Genomic DNA, 20,003 nt, shown 5'->3' with positions numbered 1-20,003 from the left:
AGAGAGAGAGAGAGAAAGAGAAAGAGAAAGAGAAAGAGAAAGAGAAAGAGAAAGAGAAAGAGAGAGAGAGAGAGAGAGAGAGAGAGAGAGAGAGAGAGAGAGACTGGACCTAGAGAGGTGAAGTGAGAGAGGGAGAAGACGACCAAGAGACAGGATGAGTGGAATAATAATAATAAATCGAATTTATATAGCGCCTTTCAAGAAACCCAAGGTGGCTACAATGCTGCTGCTTCTGCACGACTATAGGATTGATACGTACAGTATGGACTCTGCAGTTCAGCACTAGTCAGATCTACTGTGCTAGAAAATCATGTGTCGAGTTGTTCGGGGGAGGGGGGTTCAATTCTAGGCAGGCACGATGAAGGTGTTAGTTTGACAATAACCCATGCATTTTAAAGACAGAAAAGCACATAAAAGCATGCAGAAATAATCTGCCCTTTATCTGGTATGTTTATTATTATTATTCATAATAATAATAATAGTATTATTATCATCATCATTGCGCAGGGGACTGGGGTCAGAGTGAATGTGGTGTTGAAGCAACATAGAGCCTACAGCTAATAGATACAGTGTTAACGTGTTTAATAAAGCCTACAGCTAATAGATAGTGTTAACGTGTTTAATAGAGCATACAGCTAATAGATAGTGTTAATGTGTTTAATAAAGCCTACAGCTAATAGATACAGTGTTAACGTGTTTAATAGAGCATACAGCTAATAGATACAGTGTTAACGTGTTTAATAAAGCATACAGCTAATGGATACAGTGTTAACGTGTTTAATAGAGCATACAGCTAATAGATAGTGTTAACGTGTTTAATAGAGCATACAGCTAATAGATACAGTGTTAACGTGTTTAATAAAGCATACAGCTAATGGATAGTGTTAACGTGTTTAATAGAGCATACAGCTAATAGATACAGTGTTAACGTGTTTAATAGAGCATACAGCTAATAGATACAGTGTTAACGTGTTTAATAGAGCATACAGCTAATAGATACAGTGTTAACGTGTTTAATAGAGCATACAGCTAATGGATACAGTGTTAATGTGTTCATTAATAGAGCATACAGCTAATTGATACAGTATTAACAACTTGTTCATTCATAGAGCATACAGCTAATGGATACAGTGTTAATGTGTTCATTAATAGAGCATACAGCTAATGGATACAGTATTAACAACTTGTTCATTCTTACAGTAGGTACCCTAGATGGAAAAAGAAAGGCATCCACACGTTGGGGGATATCTTCGATAACTCTGGTCTCCGTTCTTTCCAAGATCTATCCAACGGATATGATCTCCCCGGAACCTCCTTTTTCTTTTATTTACAAATAAGAGCAGCTCTGAGGGCTCATGGCGTTCCATGGGATGTTCCACTAGAGCGTCACTGTTTTCACAAATTATTTTATGACAAAGAGACATCGAGAGGCTTCGTTTCTGACTTTCATCGCCATTTACTTACGTCCTCGTATAAGGACCTTCCCCTGGATACGATTTGAGAAAGGATGTCCCGGAGTTGGATGTAGATTTTGATTGGGATGCAGTCTGGGAAAATGTCCGGCTGTCCTCACGCAACCCAGATCACCAACAGATTCATCAAAATGTTGTTCATAGGACTTATTTGACCCCTAGACGATTGAATCTAATGGGTCTCAGACCTGACTCTCGATGTACCTTATGTCCAAACGGTGCCACCGGAACATTTATGCATATGTACTGGGAATGTCCTCCTTTTTGGGGAAATGTTACCTCCCAGCTATCAGATATTTTCTTTCTAACCATACCTGTTCTGTCTTCTGTATTATTATAATTTTTTTTTATCCACTTTTTCTCCTTATTTTTCTATTTTTCTCCCATCCCAATTTCGCCTCGCCAATTTACCCCTCCCCTGTATCGAACGTTGCTAGACTATGCCTCCCACTGGTCGGCTGCAGTGAGGACCAAGCCTTGCATCACGTGTCCCCTCCGGTACACGAGGAGGCAGCTGTCGCATCTTTTCACCTGTACAGCACGATCTCTCAGTGGCGAGGAGTAATGCGTGGGAGGCTCACGCTGCCCCCGATACTTCCTGATTCTGCTGTACAAGCGCATCAACCAACCGGTAGGAGTCGCTGTCCACAACGTCCAATCCCCACCCACCGGCTTTCCCACCCCTAACACTGCCAATTGTGTTAGTATGAACGACCAGCCAAGCCGGTAGCAACACCGAGAGCTGGGCTCGAACCCAGCATCTTCTGTGTTAGTGGCGAGCGCCTTGCCCACTGCGCCACTTAGCCGCCCCCTTCTGTATTTTTATTGAATGATGTTTCTCAATTACTGACCTCTATACATGTGAAGAGACTCATTCTAGCCGGCCTCACAGCCGACAAAAAATATATTGCTTCACGATGGATACACCCAGACAAGATATCCACTGCACAGGTTTTAGGGGTTAACGAGTCGAATATTGCAATCTGGTTGGCAGCAGTTGCAAAGCTAAAAGAGCGCATATAACTTTCGACTGCTGGATAATATATTATATATTATGTATTTAACTCACGTTGAGGTCCTGGGGTGAGTGGGGGGGGGGGGGGGGGGGGGGGGGGGGGCTGAGCGAGCGAGTGCCCATGTCCACTTGTTTTTTCTTTTTGTCTTTTCTTGTATATTTAATTATGTATATTTTTTGGGCCCCTTTAGCTATGGGTCTGGTGGTCGTGGACTCGGACTGGGGGGGGCCGTGGTTCGGGGTCTCTGCGGGTCGAGGCATTAAAGAGGCGTGATGCTTTGGCTCGCGGGGGCGCCGGACTCCGGGTCCTCCAGGGTTGGGGTTCGCGGCTGCCGGGTCTGGAGATGGAGGGGGCTCAATATAGTAAATGTTCCTATTCCTTTACTGGTATAATTTGTGGCAACTTATTTTATTTTATACTTTGTTTTTATTATTATTCTTGTTATTTTAATTTGTTGTCGTTGTTGTTGTTGTTGTTATTGTTGCTGCTGTTGTTGTCATGTGAAGTCCTTTCTATTATTGTTGTTTATTATTGTTATTACTGTATTGTGTGTGTGTTGTTTTGTTATGAAAAAAAGAAAAAGCAACAAAAAGATTTGCTAAAAAAAAAGAAAAAAAACGTGTTCATTCATAGAGCATACAGCTAATGGATACAGTGTTAACAACTTCATAACAACATTCATAGCGCATTGTCAATCGATTGATAGGACGTGTAGCGCAGGTCAATTGTGTATGAATGCATGTTGTCTATTTTATGATTATTGTCTATTTTATACACATTTTATGTCTGCACTTTATGAATTAATTTTATTTTGTAATTGTATGCCTATGTCTATTGTATGTCTACATTACTGCTGTGAATAACTTTGGGCTGCAATTCTTGTATGCTATAGAAATAAAGTGTATTATTATTATTATTATCATCATTATTGACATCTTTATTTAGTATTTCTCCCTGTGTTGTTTGGTACATTGGAAATGTTAACACTTTGACTGCCGGGACACGTCTTTTCACGTCTTTGCTGGCCATGCTAAAGTTGCCGGGGGACGCTGTACAGCGTCCTTATATCAATATTTCAAAAATCTGCGATCGGATTCATATTCCCCCTCCGCTGGCCTGAGATCCACCAGCAGGACCCACTGAGCTCTCTGGCGGTTCAGGAGCGCCATCTGGTGGCCGATCGGCGCAACCGCTTAACAGGAAGCGCAGTAGAGGTTTTGCTGGTCGGCCGTATTACTTCCGGGCACTCGGTATAGGTTCCGGCACTCTAGCTCGTCACACTACATAGCGATCGATTGGCAATAACTCGATAAACAACATGATTTGGACGTATATACCATTATACAAGCTGGAGATGGACCGGGTAAAAATATATCCCATAATGATAAAATTTCTACTCGACGATGATCGCCCAACGGCGCGCGGAGACTGGGGTGAGTTTCAGCGTGTAACGTTACCATCTTCGATACTAACTGCTTTTATCAACATTTGACCCACATTAGATGATTGGTATAACGCTGCCCACGGAATTATAAACGCCCCCTCGCCCATCCGGTCAACATCAGATGACGTGTAGTAACTTCTAGAAGTACGTCTAGTTGGAATTTTTTATATCGCGCTGATTGCCATCAAACTGTATTTCATCATCAATATAATGCATTTGGGGCTATATATCACGTTCTGGAGAAAGCTGCAGAAAGAGATGAAAACATACTTATACATTAGACCATACTTTACTATGAATATGTGAATGAAAAAGTTTAATGTTGCTACACAATGAACAATACATATAGGACTTTGAATGGGCCCTAATAATGGCAATGTAGCAATAGAATTTAAAAAGTTATAGCCATGCAAAGAAGGGGACTTTCTCCATAGACAAATAGCGCTGGCAATCTATGGTATATCATTAATTTAACCCAAGGCAACCAAAGTGTTAAGATAGATTGTATTGATAGGGCAGACAGACCTTCCTCTGCACCTTTGTTTACACTGTTTATTTTTATATTCAGAGTTAATTATATGTTTCAATCACCTAGCTCACTGTGGTAGTTTAACCAGAGACAGTCTATATAATGAGACAGATCACTGTGGTAGTTTAACCAGAGACAGTCTATATAATGAGACAGATCACTGTGGTAGTTTAACCAGAGACAGTCTATATAATGACAGATCACTGTGGTAGTTTAACTAGAGACAGTCTATATAATGAGACAGATCACTGTGGTAGTTTAACCAGAGACAGTCTATATAATGAGACAGATCACTGTGGTAGTTTAACCAGAGACAGTCTATATAATGACAGATCACTGTGGTAGTTTAACTAGAGACAGTCTATATAATGAGACAGATCACTGTGGTAGTTTAACCAGAGACAGTCTATATAATGAGACAGATCACTGTGGTAGTTTAACCAGAGACAGCGTATATAATGAGCAAACAGATCACTGTGGTAGTTTAACCAGAGACAGTCTATATAATGAGCAAACAGATCACTGTGGTAGTTTAACCAGAGACAACGTATATAATGAGCAAACAGATCACTGTGGTAGTTTAACCAGAGACAGTCTATATAATGAGCAAACAGATCACTGTGGTAGTTTAACCAGAGACAGTCTATATAATGAGCAAACGGATCACTGTGGTAGTTTAACCAGAGACAGTCTATATAATGAGACGGATCACTGTGGTAGTTTAACCAGAGACAGTCTATATAATGAGCAAAAAGATCACTGTGGTAGTTTAACCAGAGACAGTCTATATAATGAGACAGATCACTGTGGTAGTTTAACCAGAGACAGTCTATATAATGAGACAGATCACTGTGGTAGTTTAACTAGAACCAGCCTATATAATGAGACAGATCACTGTGGTAGTTTAACCAGAGACAGTCTATATAATGAGCAAACAGATCACTGTGGTAGTTTAACCAGAGACAGTCTATATAATGAGCAAACAGATCACTGTGGTAGTTTAACCAGAGACAGTCTATATAATGAGACAGATCACTGTGGTAGTTTAACCAGAGACAGTCTATATAATGAGACAGATCACAGTGGTAGTTTAACCAGAGACAGTCTATATAATGAGACAGATCACTGTGGTAGTTTAACCAGAGACAGTCTATATAATGAGCAAACAGATCACAGTGGTAGTTTAACCAGAGACAGTCTATATAATGAGACAGATCACTGTGGTAGTTTAACCAGAGACCGTCTATTTAATGAGACGGATCACTGTGGTAGGTTTGAATGGGGAAATCCGTTCAACACTAAAGATGGCAACGACAAAACTACTTTTGCAATAATTAAATTAGTAATAAACATAAAACATAAAGTTTGGTAGATTATTTCTCTGTTGTAACAATGCTTCTTGGCAATACATTTTATACCGTTGGAAAGCCTGTTTATTTACCTTTTTAAACGGTGCCCCATCTGTAAGGAACATGCATCTGTGGGCTGAGCAGCACAGCAGAGTATGTGGGTTGCGCCCAAATAAAATGTGACAAATCTTATTCAGCTTATTCTGCAGTTGCTATTGACTCTCGTTTGGTGTTGTTTGGTGGATTGGATGATTGAAGTCTACCAGTAACAAGGAAGAAACAAGACATATTGGCAATTTTACAATTTATTAATTTAACAAACAGCCAGGAGCCTCAGTAGCGCGTGGAAGAACCACGCACAGCCACAACAGCCTGGCACCTCCACATGCTGGACACCAGCCTGGCACCTCTTCATGCTGGACACCAGCGTGGTCACACACTGCTGTGTGATGGCATTCCACTCCTCAACCAGGATTTGTCGCAACTCTCAAGTCAGCCAACGTGGTTGTGTTGGTCACCCTAGCTGCACGAATAGCACGCCTAAGCTGATCCCACAAGTGTTCAATTGGGTTGAGGTCAGGACTGTTGGCAGGCCACTCCATTCTCTCTACTCCCAAATTCTGGAGGTAGACTCTGATAAACCCCACTCTGTGGGGGCGAGCGTTGTCATCTTGGAGGATGGAGTTCGGTCCCAGACTGGAGAAATGGGATTGCCACTGATGTGGAAAAGTGTGCATAGCTCCGCGTAGGAAGGTCCGATCGAGGTCCATATCTGAAGAGGTGCCAGACTGTTGTGGCTGTGTATGGTTCTTCCACACGCTACTTGTAAAATTGCCAATATGGCTTGTTTCTTCCTCGTTACTGATAGACTTCAATCATCCAATCCACCAAACAAGAGTCAATAGCAATAGCAACTGCAATAGCAATAGAATAAGCTGTTTGAATAAGATTGTTCATGGGCGTAACCCACATACTCAGCTGTGCTGCCCATCCCACAAATGCATGTTCCTTACAAATGTGGCACCGTTTAAAAAAGGTAAATAAACAAGCTTTCCAACGGTATAAAATGTATTGCCAAGAAGCATTGTGACAACAGAGAAATAATCTACCAAACACAAATGTCCAAACTTTATGTTTTATGTTTATGATAATTTACTGCATCTCGAGGTGAGGTGTGTGTTTGAAATTAATAATGATCACTGCAGTGAGTGGTTGCCGTGGTAACTAAGGAGTCTGGCAGAAGCTGCTGGGTGGCTTGAAGTGAAATATGAAAGTTGTGTTGAATGTCTCCTGCAGCAAACTCCTACATAGGAGTATGGAGTGAGTATGTCACAGCCAACAGGTTTGACAGTGGAATGTCATCCAGCGTAGGAGTGTGCTGCAGCGGTGGAGAATGACTGAGCTCGTGCGAAAGCTCTAAATAGTTCTTTTGTACTTCTGTTAACATTTCATATCTTGCACAAATGTCAGACTATATCTGTTGAAACTGTCAAACTAATCAGTGAAGAATACTTCAGTCTGAGAATGCAACATATAGCCTGTGTACTGTATGTGTGTGTGTGTGTCTAGTATGACCAAATCGTGGTCATCATGTCCACTGTCTGTCAAGAATAAGATGTTTTAATTGACTGCGTGTGTCGACTTGTAACTGTATCAATGTGAATGTACTCCCCTTTCAAAGACAAAGAGATAGAGAGGATTTGAATATTCATGGCCGTCGTTACTTATGTCATCTAACTAGTGCGCAATGAATGAACTTATCTTATACCACTGTTCGACAAAACAATCCTAATTCCTCAGCCTACTTTATTCAAAAGGACGCTTTTACATATTACATGTATGTATATATAATATGTATAATCTTATCTCCTGTGCTGGCAAAAGCTCTACCATAGCGTGGAGTAGAGAGATAACACATAATACATAATGGAGATATACTAAAAAGCTATGGTATAGTCTACATCCTCCCCAGACAGACAGTGGGGCAGCATGTGGTATAGTCTACACCCTCCCCAGACTGACAGTAGGGCAGCATGTGATAGTCTACACCAGGGGTGGCCAACCTTTTTTGAACCAAGATCTACTTTTTTATTTACCACCTAGCCCGAGAGCTACCAGCCAAAATTGTATATTGTAAGCCGTCATTTGAGGCTTTATAAAAGCAGCATAATGAACACAAATCTGTCAGTGCCGAGTCCGACCTCATCTTAAATAACAAACAGCATTGCTTGTTGTAGTTAACAAGGAGAGAAAGAGTTGATTTAGCAATTTTTTTTTTTTTTTTTTTAATAATCAAATTTTATTAATCAAGATCTACTTGAAATCAGCCCGCGATCTACCTGTCGATCGCGATCGACTGGTTGGGCACCACTGGTCTACACCCTCCCCAGACTGACAGTAGGGCAGCATGTGGTACTTAACAGGGCTGTACGCTGCGATGATCTCATCGCAAATTGCCCCTTTAATTGGCCGTTGCGATTGGTAAATAATATTTGGGGGCGGGCTTGCGAGTAGGGATTTCAAGCCTTGCATTCGCATTTCACTCCTAAATAATCCAATGCGTGTGATGACGCTGAGCACTCAGGTATGATCAGCGGGGAAAATCAACTGAGCACTCACTCTGATAGACTGGCTGACTTAGCTATGAAGAAAAGTAAAGTTAGTAGTAGGGATGGGAATCGATGGTTCCTAACTGGGTTTTGGCCATATGCTCCCGAAATTCTCCCGCTGTTTGGCTGCTTCTATGTGCAGTGAAAACTACTCGAAATGATGTCATTGATTTAGTTCAGGGTTAGCCGCGGAGCTAACGCTAGCTAACGTGAGCTAATCAAGCTCACAGAGAGAGATAAACAGCTGACAGCAGGTAGTACAGGTACAAATACAATAAAACAAGGGGTGGGGGCTGTTGTGTAAACCTTGTGTCGCGTCAATCTGGTCCACACGTTACTCGTTCATATCTCAGCCTGTGCTGAGATATGCCCATTCCGCGGTCTGTTAATAAAGTTTTCAATCAGACAGATGTATGGAAAGGCTTTTATTATAACATTCGTTGAGGTAAAATCATTATGCCTCATTTAGTCATCCTGCAGAGCACTGGTCTCCTACTCGACGGCCGCGGGGAGCTAACGTTAGTAGCTTTGTTGATGTTCAGCACACGGGGCATTCAGGAAGTCAAAAACGAATGCGCTTGCCGATTGGTGCTAAGAACAGCAGGGCGGGTGCAAGCATTGTGACGTAATTGGCAGACTCTACTGTCAATCAAAATTATTCTGTTTTCCGTCAGAATGAATGAATGAGAACTTTATTAACAGATTGCATAATGGGTACAATACAGTACAGGAGGATGAAGACCAGAGAAAGACTTTCGGCTTTTTTACATAAGGGTCCTCCATTTTCAATTCATCAAAACATTTAGAGACATACAAATATACAGTAGTTTCATAAAAATGCTAAAATGCTATTTATTTATTTATTGATTGATTGATTTAAAACTTTATTAACATATTGCAGAATGGGTACAGTACAGCTCAATACACACAATTGTTAAGGGGATGCAGACCAGAGAAAGACTTTTGTCTTGTTTACATCAGGGTCCCCCATTTTCAATTCATCATATTTCATATCTAAATCATATGATATCTCATTGCTAAATATATGCAATATATAATCTAATACTCCAATAATCTAAATCTAATATATAATATAAAAATGCTAAATGCATGGGTATTTTATTTTGTCTTTAATGTTGGCTTGCAAACTCATACTGTCTTGGTAAGCCTCATAATGAATTGTTTGGGGTAAAAAAGAAAAACATTGTGATGATGTGTATCGTGTATCGCCGAAAGGTCCGAAAATATCGTGATATCATATTTAGGCCATATCGCCCAGCCCTAGTTGGTTCATTATAAAAGATACAAACCTGACAACAAAAGCACTTAAATGTTAAATAAAAGGACCACAGTAATGAGGCAGGAGGAACATATTTTTTTGCACTATAATGGTAAAATTGTTATTTAAAAATTTGCCCCTAAAACATATTTTTTGCCCCTAAATTTCTAATTTAGGGGCAAGTGTGCCCCTAGTGAAAAAGCTTAGCGTACAGCCCTGTACTAGGTAGTCTACACCCTCCCCAGACCGACAGTAGGGCAGCATGTGGTAGTCTACACCCTCCCCAGACCGACAGTAGGGCAGCATGTGGTAGTCTACACCCTCCCCAGACTGACAGTAGGGCAGCATGTGGTAGTCTACACCCTCCCCAGACCGACAGTAGGGCAGCATGTGGTACTAGGTAGTCTACACCCTCCCCAGACCGACAGTAGGGCAGCATGTGGTAGTCTACACCCTCCCCAGACCGACAGTAGGGCAGCATGTGGTAGTCTACACCCTCCCCAGACTGACAGTAGGGCAGCATGTGGTATAGTCTACACCCTCCTCAGACTGACAGTAGGGCAGCATGTGATAGTCTACACCCTCCCCAGACTGACAGTAGGGCAGCATGTGGTAGTCTACACCCTCCCCAGACTGACAGTAGGGCAGCATGTGGTAGTCTACATCCTCCCCAGACAGACAGTGGGGCAGCATGTGATAGTCTACACCCTCCCGAGACTGACAGTAGGGCAGCATGTGATAGTCTACACCTCCCCAGACTGACAGTAGGGCAGCATGTGGTAGTCTACACCCTCCCCAGACTGACAGTAGGGCAGCATGTGGTACTAGGTAGTCTACACCCTCCCCAGACCGACAGTAGGGCAGCATGTGGTAGTCTACACCCTCCCCAGACCGACAGTAGGGCAGCATGTGGTAGTCTACACCCTCCCCAGACCGACAGTAGGGCAGCATGTGGTAGTCTACACCCTCCCCAGACCGACAGTAGGGCAGCATGTGGTAGTCTACACCCTCCCCAGACCGACAGTAGGGCAGCATGTGGTAGTCTACACCCTCCCCAGACCGACAGTAGGGCATCATGTGGTAGTCTACACCCTCCCCAGACTGACAGTAGGGCAGCATGTGGTATAGTCTACATCCTCCTCAGACCGACAGTAGGGCAGCATGTGGTAGTCTACATCCTCCTCAGACCGACAGTAGGGCAGCATGTGGTAGTCTACACCTCCCCAGACTGACAGTAGGGCAGAATGTGGTACTAGGTAGTCTACACCCTCCCCAGACCGACAGTAGGGCAGCATGTGGTAGTCTACACCCTCCCCAGACTCACAGTAGGGCAGCATGTGGTATAGTCTACACCCTACCCAGACCGACAGTAGGGCAGCATGTGGTATAGTCTACACCCTCCTCAGACCGACAGTAGGGCAGCATGTGGTAGTCTACACCCTCCTCAGACCGACAGTAGGGCAGCATGTGGTATAGTCTACACCCTACCCAGACCGACAGTAGGGCAGCATGTGGTATAGTCTACACCAGGGGTCAGCAACCTTTTTGACATGGAGTGCCTGTTTGAAATATAGTTGTAACTAGTGTGCCTCAACAATATTCCATGCATCGTAAATATTTTTTCTCATAATCAGGTATTTTTAATGATACTTTTTACATTATTACATCATTATCGTTATTATTAACAATATTATTATGATGGTTGTATCAACCCTAAATCTGAGTTGGGGGGGGGGGGGGGGGGGGGGGAATGCAATGCAGACAAACAGCTGCATACAGTGCGACCATTTCACTCACATTTGCCCATTCATTTTTGGACACATCACACACCATCGGTGTGTGTACTGTACGTGGGCTGTCATAGCTCCACCTACAGGCCTAATGGAGAACACCAGGAGAACACCAGGATGTGAATGGAGGGTGAATGTGAGGTATATCGTGTAAATAAGTTTTGATTGATCGCAAGACTACACTGTAAAAAATATATAATAATAAGTTACCAGAACTTAAAAATATTTAGTTCAGTTACTGTGCATTAAGGTTTTCAGTTTTCAATCCATAATAATCCAGAAAAATAAGTACACAACCACATTATTTCAACCTAATAAAACTATGTTTATTGTCATTGTTTTAACACAAGTTGACTTGGTAATACTCACATTTTGAGTAAAGAATATGGCTTTTAACATGTGCAATGTTCAATGAAATAGAAAAATAAATAATAAAATTAGTTGATTAATCCCACTGGTCACAATGGTGACCGTAATAATGTTTTTGTTATAAGGCTCTGCAAATGTTACTGAATGATGTAGCAATGTATTTCCAGCTAAATTGAAATAATAAACAAATAAAGGGTCTCAATTAAATATGTGGTAGTAACAAGAACCTGTGGGAGGATTTCAACAAGATAAATGCGACAACAGTGCAAAATATTTCACTATAATATTTCAAAGCAAAAAAAAAAAAAAAAAAAAAAAAAGTATATATATATATATATATATATATATATATATTTTTTTTTTTTTTTTTTTTACTGCTGCCCCCTGTGCCTATGCAAATGCCCCCGCGTGCCTATGCAGGCACGCGTGCCTAAGGTTGCCTACCCCTGGTCTACACCCTCCTCAGACCGACAGTAGGGCAGCATGTGGTAGTCTACACCCTCCTCAGACCGACAGTAGGGCAGCATGTGGTATAGTCTACACCCTCCTCAGACTGACAGTAGGGCAGCATGTGGTATAGTCTACACCCTCCTCAGACAGACAGTAGGGCAGCATGTGGTAGTCTACACCCTCCTCAGACCGACAGTAGGGCAGCATGTGGTAGTCTACACCCTCCCCAGACTGACAGTAGGGCAGCATGTGGTATAGTCTACACCCTCCTCAGACTGACAGTAGGGCAGCATGTGATAGTCTACACCCTCCCCAGACTGACAGTAGGGCAGCATGTGGTAGTCTACACCCTCCCCAGACTGACAGTAGGGCAGCATGTGGTAGTCTACATCCTCCCCAGACAGACAGTGGGGCAGCATGTGATAGTCTACACCCTCCCCAGACTGACAGTAGGGCAGCATGTGATAGTCTACACTTCCCCAGACTGACAGTAGGGCAGCATGTGGTAGTCTACACCCTCCCCAGACTGACAGTAGGGCAGCATGTGGTACTAGGTAGTCTACACCCTCCCCAGACCGACAGTAGGGCAGCATGTGGTAGTCTACACCCTCCCCAGACCGACAGTAGGGCAGCATGTGGTAGTCTACACCCTCCCCAGACCGACAGTAGGGCAGCATGTGGTAGTCTACACCCTCCCCAGACAGACAGTAGGGCAGCATGTGGTAGTCTACACCCTCCCCAGACCGACAGTAGGGCATCATGTGGTAGTCTACACCCTCCCCAGACTGACAGTAGGGCAGCATGTGATAGTCTACACCTCCCCAGACTGACAGTAGGGCAGCATGTGGTAGTCTACACCCTCCCCAGACTGACGGTAGGGCAGCATGTGGTACTAGGTAGTCTACACCCTCCCCAGACCGACAGTAGGGCAGCATGTGGTAGTCTACACCCTCCCCAGACCAACAGTAGGGCAGCATGTGGTAGTCTACACCCTCCCCAGACTGACAGTAGGGCAGCATGTGGTAGTCTACACCCTCCCCAGACCGACAGTAGGGCAGCATGTGGTAGTCTACACCCTCCCCAGACCGACAGTAGGGCAGCATGTGGTAGTCTACACCCTCCCCAGACTGACAGTAGGGCAGCATGTGGTATAGTCTACACCCTACCCAGACCGACAGTAGGGCAGCATGTGGTATAGTCTACACCCTACCCAGACCGACAGTAGGGCAGCATGTGGTATAGTCTACACCCTACCCAGACCGACAGTAGGGCAGCATGTAGTAGTCTACACCCTACCCAGACCGACAGTAGGGCAGCATGTGGTATAGTCTACACCAGGGGTCGGCAATTAGGTTTGCCCACGGGCCAAATTTTCCCCAAGCCATTGTGTGGCGGGCCAATGATAATGAAAAATGTTTAACTGGCAAAATAAACGACATATACATGTTTGCACTGTCTTTTTTCTATTATAAAGTGCCTCTCACACAGTGCATAACACATGAACAGATCAGTCATTTAATTTTAATGCAGGTGCTCGCATTATAAATCGAATGTATTATTATTAGTATAACACATGAACAGATCAGTAGGGTGCATTTGATTTGAAGCACCACGACGGGTGTATTATACATCGAATGTATTATTATTAGGGCTGCAACGATTAGTCGACATAATCGACGATGTCGATTATAAAAAATCGTCGACGAGAAATTGTTGCGTCGATTAGTCATAAAAAAAAAAAAAAAAAAAAAAAAAATTATTTAATTTTTTTTTTTTTTTTTTTTTTTTTGTGCACTACCTATCTTTGTGAGAGTGGCTTCTCAGGGTTCCAGACAACATCATAACATGATGATCCCATAGCAAATTTTGGACATTGAAAACATTGTTCCCCTGCAGGAGATGATGATCAGACTAGACACACAATACATTACACACGCACTCCTCTCACTCACACACAGCGATCAGAGTAAGACACACACATACACACTCCTCTCACTCACACACAGCGATCAGAGTAAGACACACACACATACACACTCCTCTCACTCACACACAGCGATCAGAGTAATACACACACACATTCACACTCCTCTCTCTCACACACAGCGATCAGAGTAAGACACACACACATTCACACTCCTCTCACTCACACACAGCGATCAGAGTAAGACACACACACATTCACACTCCTCTCTCTCACACACAGCGATCAGAGTAAGACACACACACATTCACACTCCTCTCACTCACACACAGCGATCAGAGTAAGACACACACACATACACAAATTACACAGTACACACCTCTCACTCACACAGCGATCAGAGTAAGACACACACACAAATTACACAGTACACACACTCCTCTCACTCACACAGCGATCAGAGTAAGACACACACACATTACACACACACGGACTCCTCTCACACACAGCAAACAAAAGTTATTTAAAGTACACTTCCACTTTAATTTGTATTATTTAATTTATTTATCTTGTTATGAGTGATTGCTGTATTGTTCTTCAAATACATTTTCATTTAAAGTGGCTTAAAGATCCAAATTAAAATGTTTCATGAGTCATTATTTTAATTTGCTATGGGATCATCATGTTATGATGTTGTTGTTTGGTCCTGACAAGAGTCTCAACGTCTGGGGTGATGGTAGACAAGCAACTCTGAGGTCATGCTCAATGTCCAATCTGTTCCTCTGCTCTGTCTTCAGCTGGACCAGAGCTGAGAAGCCACTTTCACAAAGATAGGTAATTAAAAAAATAAAAATAAAAAAAAATCCTTTTTTTTGTTGTTGTTGTTGACATTGGTTTTCGATTAGTCGACTAATCGAAAAAATAATCGGCAGATTAGTCGACTACCAAATTAGTCATTAGTTGCAGCCCTAATTATTATTATTATTATTATTATTATTATTATTATTATTATTATTATTATGACACATGAACAAATCAGTAGGGTGCATTTGATTTGAAGCACCACAGCGGGTGTATTATACATCGAATGTACAACTCACCATAATGCAGGCAGACCTGGGCTTATTATTGTTTCTGCTTAGGTCCTCCAAAATCCATGCTAATGTTTGAAATATGTCAAATGTCCACTCGCGTTGAATGCCCACCCATGTCCACCCAACTTGAACACAGTTGCTTGCTTCATTGAACCCATTCTGCAATCGGTTAATAAAGTTTTCAATCAATCAATCAATCAATCAGCCTTGTGTTGCCATGTGAACACGCGAGAGACACCGGTTGCGATAAACCCGTATTTTAAATATGACTCCTCGTTTTGTTTGTGTCTTGGAAGTCGTAGTTTCCTCTTCTGGCTCCTGAGTTGGTATTTCCTCTTTGCAAGAAGCTACCTAAAGATGTTTGTTTTGTTTAGTTTTGACTAAATTTAACTAACGTGGTTTAGTTGAATTAAATTAGCTGACGCACGCCCTGGGGGATCACTGCACCGGAAAAGAGAAACTATACGAATTTCCCATTGGTTCTCCGAGTCCACGTGATCATTTCTAGCATTTCAATTGGCTATAGTGACAATTGCTCACAATGTTTCCTTCCACCTATGTATGCGAGTCGTCCTTTTCATCAATGAATGCGATAAAGACATCTCAGAGGAACCGACTGACTCATAAAAGCCTTGAGAACTGCCTGCGGATTAAAGTGACGTCCATATCACCAGATATCCAGCGAATAGTGACCGACGGGAGATGCCACTTTTCACACTAAACTAAAGTGAATACTAAGCCTGCTATTGCCAAATTGTTTAAAGTTTAATTGCATTGTTTTTGCAATGTTTTTAATTGCATTACTGTTTAATGCCAAATTGTATTTTTCATTTAATTCAAATACCTATAGCGCTGTCATTTCAGGAGCTTCTTCAAGCACTCTTTTTGTTTAAAGTTAATTGCATTGTTTTTGCATTGTTTTTAATTGCATTACTGTTCACATGCATGTGTGGTGCCGTCAGTCATGAGTAAAGATAAAGCTTGAATGATTTACTGAACTGGTGTTTTTATTTCATGGACTCGCGTTTCCCATTTCAGCACCAGCGCTGTCCACCTCACTTTGAGCAAGCATTGCACTCACCTGTTATTCACTCTCAACATGGATAAAACATAAAGTATGCATATAATAAAAAGAAATATATATATATATATATATATATATATATATATATATATATATATATATATAAAATATAATATTAATATAATATAAATATAATAATAATACATTTTTTTTTAAAATAAAATAAATATCATATTCTCAAAATAAACTGACGGGCCAGAAATTATTGCTGGCGGGCCAAATTCGGCCCGCGGGCCGCCTATTGCCGATCCCTGGTCTACACCCTCCTCAGACTGACAGTAGGGCAGCATGTGGTACTAGGTAGTCTACACCCTCCCCAGACTGACAGTAGGGCAGCATGTGGTAGTCTACATCCTCCTCAGACCGACAGTAGGGCAGCATGTGGTATAGTCTACACCCTCCTCAGACAGACAGTAGGGCAGCATGTGGTATAGTCTACACCCTCCTCAGACAGACAGTAGGGCAGCATGTGGTAGTCTACATCCTCCTCAGACCGACAGTAGGGCAGCATGTGGTAGTCTACACCCTCCTCAGACAGACAGTAGGGCAGCATGTGGTATAGTCTACATCCTCCTCAGACCGACATTAGGGCAGCATGTGGTAGTCTACATCCTCCTCAGACCGACAGTAGGGCAGCATGTGGTAGTCTACACCTCCCAAGACTGACAGTAGGGCAGAATGTGGTACTAGGTAGTCTACACCCTCCCCAGACCGACAGTAGGGCAGCATGTGGTAGTCTACACCCTCCCCAGACTCACAGTAGGGCAGCATGTGGTATAGTCTACACCCTACCCAGACCGACAGTAGGGCAGCATGTGGTATAGTCTACACCCTCCTCAGACCGACAGTAGGGCAGCATGTGGTAGTCTACACCCTCCTCAGACCGACAGTAGGGCAGCATGTGGTATAGTCTACACCCTCCTCAGACTGACAGTAGGGCAGCATGTGGTACTAGGTAGTCTACACCCTCCCCAGACTGACAGTAGGGCAGCATGTGGTAGTCTACATCCTCCTCAGACCGACAGTAGGGCAGCATGTGGTATAGTCTACACCCTCCTCAGACAGACAGTAGGGCAGCATGTGGTATAGTCTACACCCTCCTCAGACAGACAGTAGGGCAGCATGTGGTAGTCTACATCCTCCTCAGACCGACAGTAGGGCAGCATGTGGTAGTCTACACCCTCCTCAGACAGACAGTAGGGCAGCATGTGGTATAGTCTACATCCTCCTCAGACCGACATTAGGGCAGCATGTGGTAGTCTACATCCTCCTCAGACCGACAGTAGGGCAGCATGTGGTAGTCTACACCTCCCCAGACTGACAGTAGGGCAGAATGTGGTACTAGGTAGTCTACACCCTCCCCAGACCGACAGTAGGGCAGCATGTGGTAGTCTACACCCTCCCCAGACTCACAGTAGGGCAGCATGTGGTATAGTCTACACCCTACCCAGACCGACAGTAGGGCAGCATGTGGTATAGTCTACACCCTCCTCAGACCGACAGTAGGGCAGCATGTGGTAGTCTACACCCTCCTCAGACCGACAGTAGGGCAGCATGTGGTATAGTCTACACCCTCCTCAGACTGACAGTAGGGCAGCATGTGGTATAGTCTACACCCTACCCAGACCGACAGTAGGGCAGCATGTGGTATAGTCTACACCCTCCTCAGACAGACAGTAGGGCAGCATGTGGTATAGTCTACACCCTCCTCAGACAGACAGTAGGGCAGCATGTGGTAGTCTACATCCTCCTCAGACAGACAGTAGGGCAGCATGTGGTATAGTCTACACCCTCCTCAGACAGACAGTAGGGCAGCATGTGGTATAGTCTACACCCTCCGCAGACCAACAGTGGGGCCAAAAAAAAGAAAAATGCTTTACCTCTGATTTCCTTCCCCCTAGTTTGTCCCCCTCTTCTGCATTGGGTTCCTTGAAAGGCACTACAGTATATAAATTGAAGACATTATTATTATTATTATTAAAACGTACCGATGCAGAGGCTGTGGAGATGCGGGGTGAAGACACCGTCGGGGTAGACCTTGACCATGAGGAAGAGGTCCGAGCCCGGCGTGGCGTCCTGGGAGGCGGCTGCCAGCGCCTGCTCCACCGGCGTGTACGGCTTCACCACCTCGCCGTCTGAGGACGGAGCACAGCTGTGAGTAATAATACAACTTTATTTATCACCTTTCATACACAAACTGCAGCTCAAAGTGCTTCACAACAGAAAAAAATACAGGCATAAAATGAGCACATAAAAAGTGCAGACATAAAAAAAAATCACAGTTTTTCACATTAGGATCTAACATCCCAACAGGCCACCTTGTTTATGGTTTGATTCAGTTTTAAATAGACAATAATAAAAAGAGTAAGATAAAATAGACAGAGTAAAATAGTGCAATAGTGCAGTGCAATACAATTGTAGAATAGAATAGATATAGATATAATAGATATATAAATATATATATATATTTTACAGTGCAATAAAATAGTTCTGGATTACTGTTCAACAGTTCAAAGTCATCTTTACCTTCTCTGTTTGGTATCCACAGTTTAAAACTTGACAGTCTTCCCTCCTGTTTTATACCCACTTTGACCCTTTGAACCTCCCACCCAGGGCAAACCTCCCTCTCAGGGCGCAGTTCCCTCTCTCATGATAGAGACTCTATTCCAGGGGTGGCCAACCAGTCAGAGACTAAGAGCCACAAAAAAATTACTGTGGTACCACAAAGAGCCACACCATATACCAGCGTTTCTCAACCTTTTTTCAGTCACGGCACCCTTCATGTGTTTATAGGTCTCACCCTCTGGCCTCTGAAGTTGCTAATGTCTTTTTGGGCCTCACAGGGTTAAAAGTACCCTGTGAGACCCACGGTTGCAAAATTACAAAATCACTTTTAGCCATTTAAAAAAACAATGTTTATTTAAAAAATGTTAAAGGGGAACTATTTTACTATTTCTTTCACTATTTGGGCACTTTTACACAATTCCTGTGAGTCTATGGAACACCTAGGTTTTTTTCAAAAAAAATGCATTGTTTTGTATTTCTAATCAAGTACTAAAAACCGCATTTTTCTACCTCAAGATCTTAAGCCGTTTTGAGGCTGGGCTCCAACCACTGTGTGGCCTGGTGCCAACTGCCACATCAACTGCCACATTATTATGCAGCTGAGAAATCTCTGACATCACAGATATGCACATTTTCAGATGACTCAGTTCAGTGAGGGTGAATATTGTGAGAGGAGAATTGGAAGAATTCGCCAATATGAGAATTAGAGACATATATCCTATTAATATAAGTCCACATAGCTAAGAAACAATGGTAAACACTGAAAAAAGCCATTTATAAGATAGTTCCCCTTTAAGCACATGTATAGTCAATTGGTCCTGTTGTTCAGCCTCACAATGCTATTTGATAGTAAATGTGTTTATATGTCCCACCCTCTGGCCTCTGAAGTTGCTAATTTCTTTTTAATTTGGGCCTCACAGGGTTAACCTCTTAAGCCCGAGATATACAGTAAAAGTGTATATTTTCAGCATTATGTTTGTTTACCAATTATTTTAACTGTTATTAGTGAAATATAAGATTATAGAAATC

The 20,003-nt window shown here is 42.8% G+C and overlaps 1 protein-coding gene across 1 annotated transcript in view; it reads right to left on the bottom strand.

The window, feature by feature from the left end:
• cyb5r4 (cytochrome b5 reductase 4) overlaps positions 1 to 20,003 on the bottom strand; it is an 80,884-nt gene that overhangs the window by 16,384 nt on the left and 44,497 nt on the right. The window contains exon 12 of the mRNA XM_084308805.1: positions 18,398 to 18,544. Within this exon, the coding sequence (XP_084164931.1) occupies positions 18,398 to 18,544 (147 nt within the window). The remainder of the gene's footprint in view (positions 1 to 18,397; positions 18,545 to 20,003) is intronic.

The sequence above is a fragment of the Notolepis coatsorum genome (assembly GCF_963971535.1).
Source record: "Notolepis coatsorum genome assembly, chromosome: 2".
Taxonomy (NCBI): domain Eukaryota; kingdom Metazoa; phylum Chordata; class Actinopteri; order Aulopiformes; family Paralepididae; genus Notolepis; species Notolepis coatsorum.
The sequence above is the reverse complement of the archived record's forward strand: the minus strand, read 5'-3'. Positions and strand labels throughout refer to the sequence as shown.